Source organism: Lampetra fluviatilis, chromosome 76, assembly GCF_964198595.1.
Source record: "Lampetra fluviatilis chromosome 76, kcLamFluv1.1, whole genome shotgun sequence".
In the NCBI taxonomy this organism is placed as follows: Eukaryota; Metazoa; Chordata; class Hyperoartia; order Petromyzontiformes; family Petromyzontidae; genus Lampetra; species Lampetra fluviatilis.
The window spans coordinates 1,437,885-1,455,882 of record NC_136350.1 but is presented as its reverse complement, the minus strand read 5'-3'; the positions used below and the strand labels follow the sequence as shown (position 1 = coordinate 1,455,882).

Genomic DNA, 17,998 nt, shown 5'->3' with positions numbered 1-17,998 from the left:
CAGGGGTCCTCAAACTTTTTAAACAGGGGGCCAGTTCACTGTCCCTCAGACCGTTGGAGGGCCGGACTATAGTTTAAAAAAAACTATGAACAAATTCCTAGGCACACTGCATATATCTTATTTTGAAGTAAAAAAACAAAACGGGAACAAATACAATATTTAATATGAAGAACAAGTAAAGTTAAATCAACAAACTTGCCAGTATTTCAATGGGAACTATGGGCCTGCTTTTGGCTAATGAGATGGTCAATGTCCGGTTCCATATTTGTCACTGCTTGTCGTAACAAGTGATGCAAGTGTGCATCCGTTAGTCTAGATCTGGTTGGAGATTTCAAATGTTTCATTCTGGAAAAAGTCTGTTCACAGACATAAGTGCTGCCAAAGATGGTTGCCATTTTGAGTGCATGGTTTCTGAGATGAGGATATGTCTCAGAGGAGAGAGATGCATAGAAATTATGAAGGCTGCTTGACTTGAATGCGTCTTTCAGAGAGTCACAATTCTGCAGTTCAGCCAGTTCCATTTGGTAAATTGTATCCACATTTTCAATGTCAATAGAAAATGGGTTACGGAAAAGCTGTATGTCCTGTTCATGGAGATGAAGCTCTTTCAATCTAAATTGGAACTCCTTTTGCAATTTTTCCAGTGAATCCACACATGTTTTGTTTGGGAATGCAACCAATGGTTTTTACGCTAACAGATTTTGAGTTGTGGGGAGATGGCAGAAGTTGTCCTCCTTCACTTGTTTGATGAGGAGGCCTAATTTTACTTCAAATGCTTTGACATGTGATTGCATATCACAGATGAGCTTCCCCTTTCCTTGAAGTTGCAAATTGAAACTTTTGAGTAGCTCTGTTACATCTGTCAGAAAGGCAAGGTGCCATTTCCATTCTGTATCATTGAGCTCTGGTACTTCTTTGTTTTTTGAAAGCAGAAAAGCTGTAATCTGTGGAAGTAAGTCATAGAAACGTTTCAAAACTGTCCCTCGACTCAGCCAACGGACTTCTGTGTGGTACAGAACATCTTCATAGTCATCATTTAGCTCAGACAGAAATTCCTGAAATTGTCTGTGGTTTAGTGCATGAGCTCTAATGAATTTCGATTTAAAGCTTTCGGTAAAGTCACGTAGAAGGGAAGTAATAAAATAATAAAAATAAAACATAATAAAATAATTCTCACGACGTTTCGGCCACAACGCAAGCAGCCGTCCTCAGGTGAAAACCAGGTCTGTCGAGACGACAGCGTCTGAATGAAACAGCACACGAGCTTGGAGCATATATACAAGCTGGGTTGGAAGGGGAGGGGGGAAAGGGCGCCTTGACAAAATAATTTGCATATCAAGAGGAATTTAGCATATTTATGGGAAATGCAGGAATGTAATTAGTATGCAGGATTAGCAGCATCAAAGGGAGGGGTAGCATTAATACTCCTTCCCTTTATTAATGCTACCCCTCCCTTTGATGCTGCTAATCCTGCATAATGCACGGGCATAATTAGTACTATTCACATACCTTCATTTCCCATATCCCCTCCCTTTCATGCTGCTAGTGCTGCATAATGCACGGGCATATGTAGTACTAATCACATTCCTGCATTTCCCATAAATATGCTAAATTCCTCTTGATATGCAAATTCCTTTGTCAAGGCGCCCAGCTTATATATATGCTCCAAGCTCGTGTGCTGTTTCGTTCAGACGCTGTCGCGTCGACAGACCTGGTTTTCACCTGAGGACGGCTGCTTGCGTTGTGGCCGAAACGTCGTGAGAATTATTTTTATTATGTTTTATTTTTATTATTTTATTACTTTCTTTCTACGTAGCTCTAATAAAGTTAGCACAAGATACCACAATTTTCATAACAGAGTCCCACTTCAGTGATTTACTACACAGCGCTTGTTGGTGGATGAGGCAGTGTATGGCTATTGGATGAAAATGGTTATGTTTGTCCATCTCTTGGTTAATGCGAGCAATTACTCCTTTCTTAGACCCCACCATGCTAGGAGCACCATCAGTTGTCACACTGGCTAGTTTAGCCCAGTTCAGCTCCAAACCATTCATAGTTTGGCAAACCTTTTCATAGATATCCTCTCCTGTAGTTGTCCCTTTGATGCTTTGCAGTGCAGCAAGCTCTTCTGTGACTTTGAAATAGTCATTCGTCCCACGAATAAAAATTAGAAGTTGTGCAGAATCACGAACATCATTGCTTTTGTCGAGTGCCAAGGAAAAATAGTAAAGTTTTTTGTGGAGTTTTTCAAATGCTGATGCAAATTGTCTCCCATTTCTTCAATTCTCCGTGTAATTGTAGGTCCTGAAAGACTCACTGTACTAAATCAATCGGCCTTCTCTGGACACATCTCTTTGGCAACAGAAAGAAGGCATTCTTTAACAAATTCTCCCTCCACGAATGGTCTGTCAGTGCACGCTATTAGCTTGGCAACTTGAAAACTTGCTCGCAGTGATGAAATATTTAGCTGCTTCTGCTTCACAAAAGTATTTTGCTGAGTTAATGTATTTTTCAGTTTTAATATTTTATCTTTTCTCACTTCTCCGACCAAACAATCATATTTATCTTTATGTTGAGTTTCATAGTGTCGACGTAAATTATATTCTTTGAACACAGACACTATATTTTGGCATATCAGACACACAGCTCTTTCCTTGTACTGCATGAAAAAGTAATCATAAGTCCACTGTTCTTTGAATATCTTACACTCAGAGTCAATTTTTCTCTTTCTTGACATCATTGTTTCCTATGGAGTCAAAATTGCTATTAGTAAAATACCAATATATATACAGCGCTACAAAAACAATATACCAGCAATAACTTTGCCCACACAGAGACATACAGACTGCACTGCCCATCAATGCAGTCTGATTGGGGGAACTCCGCTTTTACCCCAGGCTCACACTGGTGCGGGTGCCATTAAAAATTTAATTACACTTGCAGTTTTGTTCACAGCGCAGCCGGCCCCTCCCACATGCCCTGGCTTCCTCTGAGTCCTGGGAGGTGGAGTAGTAGTCCGGCTGCGCTGTTCGGTTCCTCCCACCGCCTGAAGCTTGATTGCGGCCGGACTACAATTCCCATGATCCAGCGCTTCAGCCGGCCAGCCAATCGGCAGCGGCCGCCCCTCTCCCTCTTCCACCAATGACCGTCCTTCTCATGTAGAAAATAAGTAACAGACAGGCAGTGGCGGAAAAAACACCCTGCAGGCCGGATAAATGTCCTCGGCGGGCCGCATGTGGCCCGCGGGCCGTAGTTTGAGGACCCTTGGTGTAAACCATGAGGTCCCATGGGAGGCAAAACGTTAACCGTAAAACCGTTAACCGAAGTCACTGTTAACTGCGGGACTACTGTATGTATATACATAATATCAGTTGGCTGCGGTAGTGTAGCAGTTAGCACACTGCACTTGCAATCCAGGGATGGCCGGTCTGATTTGATCTCCTTGGGAGGCAGTTGAAGCAATTTGTTACGTGAACCCCCCCCCCCCCCCCGCTTCTGTCCTCCAAGCTACATAAATAGGTACACCAGTTCGGTACAACAGCAGGTTGCATGTGTTAGGGCAAAGTGTGAGAACTCCCACCTTCTTTCGCGAGCAGTGGCCTGAACAAGAAATTGCACCTTTATCATTATTTCACTCTCAGTGCTGTGCTACTACTACACTCCACATTCATCACAACTCCTTTTCTCTGAGCTATCGCATGCATGCTATAAAGTGGATGTGTTTATCCATGTGCGAATGGAGCAGTGGAACATTGGTTAATGCACTGTCCCATAAACCTGAAAACCATCAGTGGCGAGCGCATCACACACCTGCTTTCTTGGGTTTACATTGGCTACCAGTCGAGTGGACTATAAGATCCTGCTGCTGACTTACAAGACACCCATTGGATTATCCCCGCAATATATACAGAAACTGATCCATCATTATGGACCAACGTGGTGGCTGAGCCCTTCGGATCGCCTTCTTCTTCTAATTACTCTAAGATCAAAGCTCATTTCCTCTGCCGCTGGAAAGTCTTGTAATGTTTTGCCTTTGCCAATAAGAAAATCAGAATTGTAAGCTATATTTACCCCCTACTTCTGGGCGTTTATCCTGGTTCTGTTTATTTCCTGCTTTCGATACACGGAGTGCATTGGGGTCTACAGATAAAATGCACATTACAAGTGAAGTATTGGAATGACGGCAGGAAACTCCTTGACGGGTAACACACTTTTTATTACATCTTGACTTGTCACTATACAACGTGTGGTCTCTATTCCTCAGACTACGCACACACTTCACTCGACACGTGTAGACTCTATTCCTCTGGCTACACACACTGCACTTGACTCGTGTAGATTCTATTCCTCCAACTACACACTGTACTTGACTCGTGTAGATTCTATTCCTCCAACTACACACTGTACTTGACTCGTGTAGATTCTATTCCTCCAACTACACACTGTACTTGACTCGTAACGTCCGTGGAGCCTACCAGCCCACCCCAGCTTGGGCGTGGGCCACAACCTCTGAGTCCCACGAGCCGGCCCTCTCACGGACGTTCGGCCCCGGGTCCCAGGGTTCCGCCGCTGGGTCACACAGAGTCCCGGTCCCTACAGGACAGCGGGACTAGGTACCGCAGGGCTCTAGCTCTTCATCCCCCGTCTTCAGTCTTCGCTGGTTACTCGCTCCCCGTGCGCCTGTGCGCATCCCCTTATATAGTCCCCGCTCACGGGAGACAGAGCGTATGCGGACCTCGACGTGAGCATCGCTCCTTAGTTAACCAATCACGACGCGCTGTTCCTACGATCCGTTTTCCCCAGCGCGTGTTTCCACTACACACCGGCACACAGCCAATCACTACCACATAACCCCCGACCCCGCGCTGACCCCTGATCCCTCACCGTCAGCGCGCGTCACCAACACACACAGCCAATCACTACGCGCTGGCACACGATCCCCACCCCAGCGCATATCACCACTACATCACCCCCTCCCACATAGCTCGCAGCCGGCCCGGCTGCTAAACAACAACACAACACAACGTCAACACAACAGAAACCCCCCCCCCCCCCCCCAGTGTGCCCCGTACCGCAACAACAACAACACAACAACAACAACAACCTATGTACAAATCGACAACCAACACAATAAAAGTCAACAACAACACACACAACACCTAGATAAGAAGCTATGTACAGCCCGACGAACAACACAATAAAAGCGAATTCCGGAAAATGAACGTGTCCAGTGTCTCTGCGACCAAAGGCAGTGACGAGGCGCTCCGGCCGCCTCGACTCCTCATTCGGTAGATCATGAAAAGTAGCGCGACCTAGCGCGAGTCCGCCTGGCCGGTCCGTCGTATGGGACGGGACGCTGACGACCGTCCGGTGGCTCCGGCTGCTCTGGACGGCGCGGATCGGGTCTGGAAGGACCGGCCGCGCCGCGAAGATCCGGCCGCCGGTGGTCGGCAGCTGTCAGTTCCGAGACACCTGGGAGCGGATCAGGCGGAGACATGTGAGGATCAGGCAGAGACATTTCCCCCCTTGGGTCGTCGGTCACGTCACATGCTCGGCCCTCACGACACAAAGGGAGGCCATATGGAGGCGAGAACGGTTTCAGTCGGGAGGGGTGGACGTACCAACGGCGCTTTCCCCATTTTATTTGAACGCACTGGGGGCGTGCAACCCGCACGACCTCCACATGATCACTCCCTCTCAAGCGCGTCACCGGCACACAGCCAATCACTACCACATAACCCCCGACCCCGCGCTGACCCCTGATCCCTCACCGTCAGCGCACGTCACCAACACACACAGCCAATCACTACGCGCTGGCACACGATCCCCACCCCAGCGCGTATCACCACTACACAAGTATAAATGATCATTAGCATTGATTTGATCTTCACTAACCTACATTTTGACTTAAAGCTTTCGTGACTGCAGGAATTCATACTCTTTGGGTCTTTCGGTAAAGTCACGCATATATAAAAAAAAAATATCGAAGTTTCGATCGCAACACAAGCAATCGTCTTCAGGTGAATTTTTTTTTACAGCAGTCTAACTGCTAAGGCAGGTGAAATAGAGCGAGAGAACTACTGCAGCAAGAGGTTATATAGGTTTTAGATAGGTACAACCCAAGGGTAAGTGGGCGGGGGTAGAGATGGAATTTAGAGATTAGCATGTCAATCTGTTACTGTAATCCCACGACTACGGTGCCGAAGAAGCCATTGTATTGTATTGCCAGAGATTAGAGATTAGCATGTCAATGTGAGATGGCTCCCGCAGCAGCGGCAGTGTTAATGAGACACATTCAGTCTAATAAACAACGAGAGCCACCACCAGATTGAGGAAAAAGGGAAGCAGCGGCAGTGTTAATGAGACACATTCAGTCTATTAAACAACGAGAGCCACCACCAGATTGAGGAAAAAGGGAAGCAGCGGCTATGTTAGTGAGACATTTAGTCTGTAAATGTAAATAAATTTAACAAGGTAATGTGACTCAAAGAGTCAGAAATAACTGTGAACATCGGCAGGTAGGATGGAAGCAATACAGCCAGTTACGACTTTACCAGGTTAATTACATCCTTTCAATGATTGCTCAGTTTGTACCCATATTTTCGTTTGAAATGTGTTTATATATCTAGATGGATTCATGAACAAATCTTTGTTGATAGCCAGTGGGTTTGCATAGTACATTCGTCTTGGAGAAATCAATATCATGTGTGACCACAGCATTAAAACAATGATCAGCCATGGCCGAAGTATCAGTCTTACCGTGTTTCAGATCCGCCCTGTGTTCACAAGCATGGTCTGAGACATATCGCTTGGTTTCTCCAATGTAACTGCTGCCGCAGACACAAATTAGTTTCATCTTCTTGGTTCTTTCGGTAAAGTCATGTAGAAGGGAAATAATAAAATAATAAAAAGAAAACATATTATTTCCCTTCTACGTGACTTTACCTAAAGAATCAAGAAGATGAACCCCTGCAGTCACGAAAGCTTTAAATCGAAATTTAAAACAAATGAGTTTGTAGACACCGGGGCATTGCTGTTACGGATCACATCCCTCACAGATGGAATCAGATCACCAATTGTATGTGTAGTGGTGGTGTTGACGTGCGCCGACAGTGATGGATCACGGGGCGGCACGGGGTGCGGGGTTGGGCACGCGATGTGGGCGTGGTGTGGAAGCGCGCGCCGGGAATGAGGGATTACGGGCGGCGCGGCGTGGGTGGTGAGGCGCGCTGACACGAGGTGGGAAAAGAGGATCGTAGCCAGCGCCCGGTGATTGGTCAAATGGGATAGGTGCTCTCAGCGACGTCCGCAGGAGGGGTATAAAGGGTGACGCGTGAGAGCACTCGTGGTTGTTAACCAGTTGAAGATTGAAGACAGAGTTGAAGGAGTAGAGCCCGAGACCCTTAGTCCCGCCGTCCTTATCGGGACCGGGGCCCTGTGTGGCTCGAAGGCGAGACTGTGGGACCCGTGGTCCGACGCCCATGTGGGTCGGGACTGTGGGACCCAGAGTCGAGACGGACACCCCGGCTGGGTGTGTTCCGAGAGCCCGTGTTGGTGTAGCCAGGAGGACTGTGTAGGGTTAGGCTGGTGTTAGCCACCCGAGTAACTGAGTGGGTGTTGGTCACCCGAGTAACTAAGTGGGTGTTGGTCACCCGAGTAGCTAAGTGGGTGTTGGTCACCCGTGTAGCTAAGTGGGTGTTGGTCACCCGTGTAAATATAGTTGGTTCAAATAAAAGAGTGTGCTACCCGTGAAGTCGTCTCCCGCCGAGTTACTACATTACAACTGGCGTCAGAAGTAAACCTGTCTTCAAGAAGAATGGACACTAGGAAGACTACCCGTACCCACGAGCGAGGTCGGGAGGACGACGGCGTGCCGGAGACACCAACCTCGGGAGGAGAGGACGAGGAGTTGCCGCCGATGCAGCACTTCGCGGCGATGGCCGACGCTCCGCTCGCCTCCGACACCAGCCTACAGGACGCACACTCCCGCCTGGCGGAGTTGCTGCTCGCCGCCGCTGCAATTTTGGCGGAAATCTCCGTTCCAGCGGGCGGAGGGACGGCTGCGGGGTTGGAGGAGGGAGCGAGGCTGGAGGGATCCCGCCAGAAGGCGCTTCGCGCCAAAAGTTTTGAAGTTGGCGCCGTTTTTGAGGGTCCGCCATCGATTGGCGGGAAGCGCGGACACCACGTGGCCGGAGATCTCCACTCAGCGCAGCCCGCGTCATCAGCGCGCGCCGGAGCTCTCCATTTTGCGCCTGCAGACGGAGCCGACATTTTCCACAACCACAGCGGCGCGCGGGAAAATCGCTCCGACATCGACGACGATCGGGTCCTTCAGCAAAGATTGCCCGCGCTGTCGGCGTTCAAGGCGGATGGGGGCGACTGGGGAGCCTTCCAACGAAGGTTCCTCGCACATCAAGAAATGTCGGGGTGGTTCGACACCACTGCCCTGCGCGCGCTGCCAGCGATGCTCGACGACGACGCGCTTGCAGCCTTCACATCTGCTACAAGGTCGTCCCGCTCAACGCTCCAGGCCGCGCTACACCTAATGGCTAAGGTGTTCGGGCCGCCGCCGGGAGTGAGGGATTACGGGCGGCGCGGCGTGGGTGGTGAGGCGCGCTGACACGAGGTGGGAAAAGAGGATCGTAGCCAGCGCCCGGTGATTGGTCAATTGGGATAGGTTCTCTCAGCGACGTCCGCAGGAGGGGTATAAAGGGTGACGCGCGAGAGCACTCGTGGTTGTTAACCAGTTGAAGATTGAAGACGGAGTTGAAGGAGTAGAGCCCGAGACCCCTAGTCCCGCCGTCCTTATCGGGACCGGGGCCCTGTGTGGCTCGAAGGCGAGACTGTGGGACCCGTGGTCCGACGCCCATGTGGGTCGGGACTGTGGGACCCAGAGTCGAGACGGACACCCCGGCTGGGTGTGTTCCGAGAGGCTACGGGGCGTAAGAGCCCGTGTTCGTGTAGCCAGGAGGACTGTGTAGGGTTAGGCTGGTGTTAGCCACCCGATTAACTGAGTGGGTGTTGGTCACCCGAGTAACTAAGTGGGTGTTGGTCACCCGAGTAGCTAAGTGGGTGTTGGTCACCCGTGTAGCTAAGTGGGTGTTGGTCACCCGTGTAAATATAGTTGGTTCAAATAAAAGAGTGTGCTACCCGTGAAGTCGTCTCCCGCCGAGTTACTACATTACAACTGGCGTCAGAAGTAAACCTGTCTTCAAGAAGAATGGACACTAGGAAGACTACCCGTACCCACGAGCGAGGTCGGGAGGACGACGGCGTGCCGGAGACACCAACCTCGGGAGGAGAGGACGAGGAGTTGCCGCCGATGCAGCACTTCGCGGCGATGGCCGACGCTCCGCTCGCCTCCGACACCAGCCTACAGCACGCACACCTTCCGCCTGGCGGAGTTGCTGCTCGCCGCCGCTGCAATTTTGGCGGAAATCTCCGTTCCAGCGGGCGGAGGGACGGCTGCGGGGTTGGAGGAGGGAGCGAGGCTGGAGGGATCCCGCCAGAAGGCGCTTCGCGCCAAAAGTTTTGAAGTTGGCGCCGTTTTTGAGGGTCCGCCATCGATTGGCGGGAAGCGCGGACACCACGTGGCCGGAGATCTCCACTCAGCGCAGCCCGCGTCATCAGCGCGCACCGGAGCTCTCCATTTTGCGCCTGCAGACGGAGCCGACATTTTCCACAACCACAGCGGCGCGCGGGAAAATCGCTCCGACATCGATGACGATCGGGTCCTTCAGCAAAGATTGCCCGCGCTGTCGGCGTTCAAGGCGGATGGGGGCGACTGGGGAGCCTTCCAACGAAGGTTCCTCGCACATCAAGAAATGTCGGGGTGGTCCGACACCACTGCCCTGCGCGCGCTGCCAGCGATGCTCGACGACGACGCGCTTGCAGCCTTCACATCTGCTACAAGGTCGTCCCGCTCAACGCTCCAGGCCGCGCTACACCTAATGGCTAAGGTGTTCGGGCCGCCGCCGGGAGTGAGGGATTACGGGCGGCGCGGCGTGGGTGGTGAGGCGCGCTGACACGAGGTGGGAAAAGAGGATCGTAGCCAGCGCCCGGTGATTGGTCAATTGGGATAGGTTCTCTCAGCGACGTCCGCAGGAGGGGTATAAAGGGTGACGCGCGAGAGCACTCGTGGTTGTTAACCAGTTGAAGATTGAAGACGGAGTTGAAGGAGTAGAGCCCGAGACCCCTAGTCCCGCCGTCCTTATCGGGACCGGGGCCCTGTGTGGCTCGAAGGCGAGACTGTGGGACCCGTGGTCCGACGCCCATGTGGGTCGGGACTGTGGGACCCAGAGTCGAGACGGACACCCCGGCTGGGTGTGTTCCGAGAGGCTACGGGGCGTAAGAGCCCGTGTTGGTGTAGCCAGGAGGACTGTGTAGGGTTAGGCTGGTGTTAGCCACCCGATTAACTGAGTGGGTGTTGGTCACCCGAGTAACTAAGTGGGTGTTGGTCACCCGAGTAGCTAAGTGGGTGTTGGTCACCCGTGTAGCTAAGTGGGTGTTGGTCACCCGTGTAAATATAGTTGGTTCAAATAAAAGAGTGTGCTACCCGTGAAGTCGTCTCCCGACGAGTTACTACATTACATATGTACTGTGTTGAATCGAACCTGGATCTTGTGTTTGCTCATGATTTTGGAAATGTTTTGGTGACCCCTGCTATGTATGGCAATGTGATGGTTTTGATTGGGTCCTCAGGTGGTTCTCTCCCAACGGTTGGGGTGACAGTTGGGCTAGATGGTGGTGGGAGTCAGGTTTTAGATAGGCATCCGTGTGGGTGGCTTTCCTGTAGACAGTATCCCAATGAGCCATCTGGTCTCATTACGATTAAAACATCCGAGGTATATTACTTGTAAATTCCATCTCTAGCCCCGCCCACTTACCCTTGGGTTATATCCATCTCAAACCTATATAACCTTTTGCTACAGTAGTTCTCTCGCTATATTTCTCCTGCCTCAGCAGTTCGCCTGCTGTACAATTTTTTCACCTGAATACGATTGCTTGCATTGCGATCGAAATGTCGTGATTTTTTAAGTATTTTTTCTATCTATGTGACTTTACCAAAAAACCCAAAGAGTATGACCTGCATTTGGTATATAACCTTGCCCTGGCAATCCAAGCAGCCACTGTCAACGACGTAAAATTCACTCTGAAGCGAAACCTACACACTATGGGGCAGGGTTCTTTATTGCAAGGCCGGCGGGTCACTGGCGGCCCCTGCTGTCCTTTAGTGCGGCCCTTGATGTGGGATCCCTCGACAATACACAAATGTGAAGACAATCCCCATCATCATCGTGCTACTGTCACACCGCAAAGGTTTCACGTGTGTGGCAGCCCTCACACTGATGATGTCTTATTAGTGAAAGTGGCCCCCCTCTGAAAATCAGTGAAGATCACTGCCATGGGGGAATATTTCTAGAAATGGAAGCTCAAGCTAAATCCCCACACAACAACAGTCACTGCATTTAATCTTGACAATAGGAGCGTCAAGCACACACTCTGAAAGTTACCTTCTTCAGAAACTCTGTGCAACACGACATCTCTCCAACTTCTTTTGGAGTGAAGCTGGACCTGCCATGACCACTTGAAAAATATAACCGCCAAGTCCAAATCAAGGGTTATCCTTGTCCATAAACTGGCAAGCACAAGCTGGGGATCAACAGCACCCAGTGCTACGGACATCAATGATGGCCCTTGTGTACTCTGTAGCCATGTACTCTGCACCAGTATTGACCAGAAGTAGTCACACTCGACTTGTTGATGTCCAAGTGAACACTGCAATGTGGTGTATTACTGGAACCCTCAAGTTGACCCCAACACCCTGGCTACCCATGCTGTCACAAATCTCTCTCCCACCCATTCACTGCGACACTGCAACCAGTGCCGGATTAAGCTAGTGCGGGGTCTGTAGTATATACAGGGTGTTTAACAGAGATTAACCCAATTTGAAATCGCTATATCTCTGCAACCACGAACCGCCCATGAATGAAACTCTTACCCCTTGAAAGGGCGGGGCATAGAATTTCAAATGATTATCGCTAGATGCCTCTCCCAGCCCACAAACAGCGCCTAGCCTCAGTCATTCGCAAGACACACTGTCTCAACGTTGGAGAGGTCGCACGGGAACCCAAGACTTGGCGCTAAACTCTTGGCCCCAAAGATCCCCAGACATCACACCCTGTAACCTTTTCTTGTGGGGATACGTCAAAGACCGTGTTTTTGTGCCACCATTAGCGACTAATCTGGATGACCTCAAAAACAGAATCACGGCAGTGGTGACTTCAGTGCAAGACATTTTGAGAGGCGTTTGGGACGAATTCAACTATTGTCTCGATGTTGTCCGTACAGCAGGTGGAGGGCACATAGAGCATTTATAAAATGGTTAGCAAAACTTGATTACTCATTAAACCGTTTGTAACTGTTTATGTAATTGTAACATGTTGCCATCGAGAAATATACTGCTTTGAAATTTGGTCTATAATTTTAAAACACCCTGTATTATAAAGGGGCCCAAAATAAAATAAAAACTCGGAAATATGATTTTTTTTTAACACGATTTTTTACTTGCATAGTAAAGTTATTGTTTTTATTTGCTATACAGCCAGATAATACGACAAATAGCTAACCTTAAACACCCAATCGTTCATTTAAAAGTTGAAGGCAGTATAGTACTATAGTAATAGAGCATAATCACTTAACTGGAATTAATAGCTTGAAAGCATTTAGCCATTTTTTTCTGATGCTGTAAACATTATTTGCAATTTAGTTGTTTTAAGTTGTGGCTGCCCGATGTAACACATTCGTATCTGGACACCTATGTTTAGCATCCAGAATCTTATGAGATGGGGTGCATTCGAAGTGGTTTTGTTAATGTCTCTCTGTGTTTGTGTCTCTCTCTGCGTGGGTGTGCCTCTCGGTGTGTCTCTCTCTCCTTCCCTCGATGTGGTGTCGTTTGTTTGTCCAACGACCTGGATGTCTTACTAGTACAGCTACTGTTGCCGTTGGTTCGTTTACATTGACATGCTAATCTCTCACAATACAATGGCCACCTCCTCAGCTCTCGCAGCTCTCGCATCAACCACAACCCCCCCTTCCCCCATATATCGGTTCCCATCTTTGGATTTCCCACTCGCTTAGGCACAATCTCGAGCCCCACCCTCTTGCCCGATGCGGCAACCACCCTCTTCCCCCTTCTCGGCTCTATATATAAGGACGTGTTTCAGCAGCCTGTCGTGATCTATTATTTTTTTCTACCTACGTGACTTTACCGAAAAAAACAAAGAGTATGGATTCCTGCAGTCACGAAAGCTTCAAATCGAGTTTGAATATAAGATAATATACTTCTTTAAAGGCAGGCAATATATGTTCCAAGGGAAACATGTTAAACTGTATCATATTGTATAATGATTGTGGTGGCACAAGCTGGATGAAGCTAAATCAGCAAACCAATTAATTACCGCGACTGGTGTTGACTTTAACAATGATGTTTTTTTTTGCTTTTAAAGGCCACCCGAAGACCCGTGCCTTCATTACGCACGGCGGGACTAACGGCGTCTACGAGGCAATATACCATGGCGTCCCCATGCTCGGCTTCCCGCTTTTTGGCGACCAAAAGGACAACCTCCTGAGAGTGCAGACGCGTGGGGTTGCTATCGTGCTGGACATCAACACGGTCACTGCCCAGGAGATCCGAGATGCAGTCGGCTTGCTCATCAACAACAGCAGGTGCGTGCACAGCAACGGCATTACTTGTACGTGTACCATCCTTTCCAGTTCATTATAGACAGCAACAATTAATTAACACAAAGGAGTTGACATGTGGGATGATATAACGTCAATCCTATATCAATTAACCTACATTAAATACGGCAACATGAATGTAAAGAGATGGTTCTCACATTGCTCGGGGTTGATGTGAGTGTTCCTCTGGGGGTCTGGAAACTCTAGTTCTGCCAGCTCTGAGCAGTGGTGAACGAATGCTAAAGTAGCAGCAGTTATATTAGCTCAAGACACTAGTGTCAGGGGCATGAATGGTCTAGCCCAGTGGTTCTCAAACTTCTTTTTGCACCTGTACCCATGATTGAATTTCGCTTCAACCGAGTACCCCTTTGCCTGACCCAACATGGTTCTGAGAAATAAATGTATTAATAACCAATTGCCCAATTTGTGAGGCATCCTAACTAGTTAGTAATTGCAAGCAAATAACAAAAAAATACACGGACGCTCACCATGCGTGACAAAATGTATTCACGCTCACTGGTTACTCTTGGAAACCACATTGTTTACGATCAATTAGTTTAGAAAGATCTTTATATTGTTCTAGGTTACCATGTGGATTTACATTTTATTGTAGTTATTTAACATTGGTAAATTCCTATATTATTATTCACCAATGGCCCCATTGTATGATATTTCGCACATTTATAAAATACCTCACATACACCCGGGGACATTGCCATATACTCCCAGTGGTCCATGTACCCCCAGCTGAGAACCACTGGTTTAACCTGCTGTTAGCATTGGGGCATTGGTCCTCTGCATTTGAAAAATATACCACACTTTGCCCAGCAACCATAACAAAGGCTTTGGCCAATAATGCACTGCAGTTTACCCACATAGAACAACGTGTCTACCCACAATGCATCGCACCCTTGCCCGTGATTCAATGCAGCCACCCCGACAACAACATTGATACCGGTATGACCTTGAGGTGACCCGCACCATGCCCTCTCTCGCCATTACTCCCTCACTAGGCTCATCCTACCCAGGTATTATCCAGAAGCCTTCATCGCGTATTTCGACACTGATACAGCTTAGAAAAACCACAGATCACCCTGACTACGAGTTTAAGAGTGGCAGATGGTGGCGCCTGCAAAATGATCATTTAACGCATTGGCAAGATTAATTAACTATTGCGTCCCACCAACGCGATGTACCATGTACCTTCCTCTAATACATTATTCCCACGATGCCTTTATTCCCCAGAAATGTCCCCCATAAAATCCGTAGCAAAGTATGTTATATCAATGCGATTCAGAGGCTCCACACACTGTCCCGACAAAATGTCTATTATAGTTTTTGTTTTATTCAGAATAGACGCTCCTACCTCCTCTGTTTCCTGAGTACTATGTGATCCATTATGGGGGTTGGCAATACTCAAGTTATGGAGCCTCCGCTAGGCTGTGCTAGCTAGTCGCTGCTATGAATAACTAAACCGACGTGGTGCTTATGCCCGCCACGTCTTGGCCACACATGGCTACCCTTTTCAAATCTACTCACTCACTGGGCCACCAGGCACGCGCACATATAATATATTCTCCTATAATGTGGTGGTAGCTGCGTTCCTGAAAAACACCGCGTTATGGAATATTCGCGTTATAATAAATTAATGATATAATATTTTAGGTACAGCACAGTCCGCGATAATACGCGAGATGCATACGCAGGCTGAACAAAAACTGAGGTTCGTGGGTAGCATCTAGAAGCATTCAACAGCATACCGCATTGTGTAATGCTATGCCAAGGCAGCCGTACGACCGCTTATTCCAACTCGCGTGATGTAGTTCTCTTCACTCAATCTCCCATTCGCATCCGCGTTATAAAAAAGTGTTCCATAATACATTAATCGTGTTTCATACAATTCACGCTATGAAAACTACGCATTATAGGAGAACAGACTGTGTTTAGTATTTTTTATTGCAAAACATCTGTGCCGGTTTGAAACATTCAGGTTGGCCTTCCTTTGATTTACCATGGGTTTAACCAGACTGGATTGTGTGAGCTCATAGATCATTAAAATATCAGGGCACAGTCCCATCATTGAGCCTCTCTGGCAGGTGAGGCTGCATTGCCTCAGTCATGTAGCCTGTATGCTCATCCACTGCATGCCTAAGCCACTTCTGTTTGGCTGGATACAGGCAGCTAAATAAGCGTATAATGGGCTAGGGTAGAGAGATGGACTGATGTGGTATATATGGATGTGGAGCCAATTGGGCTTACCAATCGCTGGTACCAGCTGTGTCAAGATTGTCCTCTATAAAGGAAGCTCTGAAGGATGATACCGGGCAGCTGAATGCAGCTGCACTGCAACAACAATTCAAAATGAGTGAGTGCCATGTGACTAAAACGCAGCAAGTTTGCGTAGTAGGAAGTACAGGTGGTTTCATCTGTAAGCTATCTTAGTGAGTAAATCCATGGCACCTGGGTCTGTCGCATGATCTCAGGGCAGCAAGCTTTCAACGTGTCACGTGGCCTCAGTCCACCTAGACTGAAATATGAGCCGTGGTGATGTTGCCACCATTGAGTAGGGAATGGCCGTATCATCACAATTAAATTCGTTTTACTTCAAACGATATAAATGTGAATGTTGTTTGCAATAACCCTTGAAAAAACACATGCTTGCAGGGAGATATGTAACAAGAAACTTTAAATACAAAAAAAACTTTGGTTTTGCGTAAATTGTCTGCCTGTTGGCCCTGTGCTCTGATGCATGATGTCCACAGCTACCAGGAGAGCATTGAGCACCTCTCGCGCCTCCACCACGACCAGCCCGAGCGACCGATAGACCGCGCGGTGCACGCGCTGGAGTTCGTGATGCATCACGGCCACGCGCGCCACCTGCGCACAGCGGCTCATCAACTCGCCTGGTATCAGCTGCACTGCCTGGACGTGGTGGCCTTCCTGGGTGCTGCTGCAGGGTTCGCCCTCACGCTGCCTGTCCTCCTCTGCCGCCTGTGCTGCCACCACAGGAGGGCGGCCAAAGTGGCAGGAAAGAAGAGCAAGAAGGAGTGAGGGGAGCTGGGATCACTCTTATATGAAAATCAGTTATTTCCTTGGACAGAATTGAATGAATTGACAAAAGCAACACAGCTGTTGCTTTTGTCAATGAAAACACAATAATAGGTATTCTTTGGGTCTTTCAGTAAAGTCATGTAGGTATGTTCAAAATAATAAAACAAAAAAACTACGACGTTTTGATCGCAACACAAGCAACTGTTATGAGGAGGAAAAAATGAAGGAAAGCTACTCAAGGCAAGTTGTTTTAAAGGTTTAAAATGGGCGTAGCCTAAGTGTCAAAATGAAGTGGGTGGGGCACAAGTGCCGTAAAGTCGTAACTGGCTGTGATGTTTCCAATTTGTCACCTTCCGATGTTAGTTTTAGTTTACTAAAGATGGGACCTCCAGGACTCAAGTATAACCTTTTCTTGACTCCCCAATTTTACATTAATGTTAATTTCTAACATTAACATAACCATCTCCGCTTGTAATACAAATGTCAGGCTCTTTTCGAAGATAACTTCGGATTTGCTGAAAGCATACTACATTTGTTGAAAACAATATTTAAAAGAACATGTATAAAATCCAATGTTTTGGGGAAGAGATCTTCTTGATAGCACAGAGAGGCCAGAGATATAAAGGGGATAAAAATAGGCTTAATACAAATTAAATGTTTTATATATTCTAACTACCAGTTTTAAAAAATTGCATATGCATACTTACCTAGTAGTGGCTATTATGTATAATAATAAAAACAACTATTTCTAAATATTCTTTGGGTCTTTCGGTAAAGTCACGTAGATAGGTTGAAAGAAAATAACAAAACACTACGACGTTTCGATCACAACACAAGCGATCGTCATCAGGAGGAAAAAAGAGTAAAGCTGCTGAGGCAGACTGTTTTAAAGGTTTAGAATGGGTTTAGCCCAAGGGCCATAAACAAAATGGGCGGGGCTAGTGATTTTAATGTGAAAAATTAGCATGTTAATGTAAGATCGGAGGACGACGTCTACGATGGAAGGCGCGAAGGTGGCTATGTTAATGTGAGAGATTAGCATGTTAATGTAAGATCGCAGAGCCGCTGCTGTGTCGGCGCGTGAGGTGGCTGTGTTAGTGTGATAAATTTAACCTGTTAATGAAAATGTAAAATCAGAGAGCCGAAAATAACAACCAACATCGGAAGGTAGGGTGGAAACATCACAGACAGTTATGACTTAAAC

The 17,998-nt window shown here is 48.0% G+C and overlaps 1 protein-coding gene across 1 annotated transcript in view; it reads left to right on the top strand.

Moving 5' to 3' along the window:
- Positions 1-16,794, top strand: part of LOC144953403 (UDP-glucuronosyltransferase 2A2-like) — a 38,343-nt gene extending 21,549 nt beyond the window's left edge. The window contains exons 8-9 of the mRNA XM_078883979.1: positions 13,509-13,728; positions 16,506-16,794. Coding sequence (XP_078740105.1) covers positions 13,509-13,728; positions 16,506-16,794 — 509 coding nt within the window. The remainder of the gene's footprint in view (positions 1-13,508; positions 13,729-16,505) is intronic.
- Positions 16,795-17,998: the final 1,204 nt, after the last annotated feature.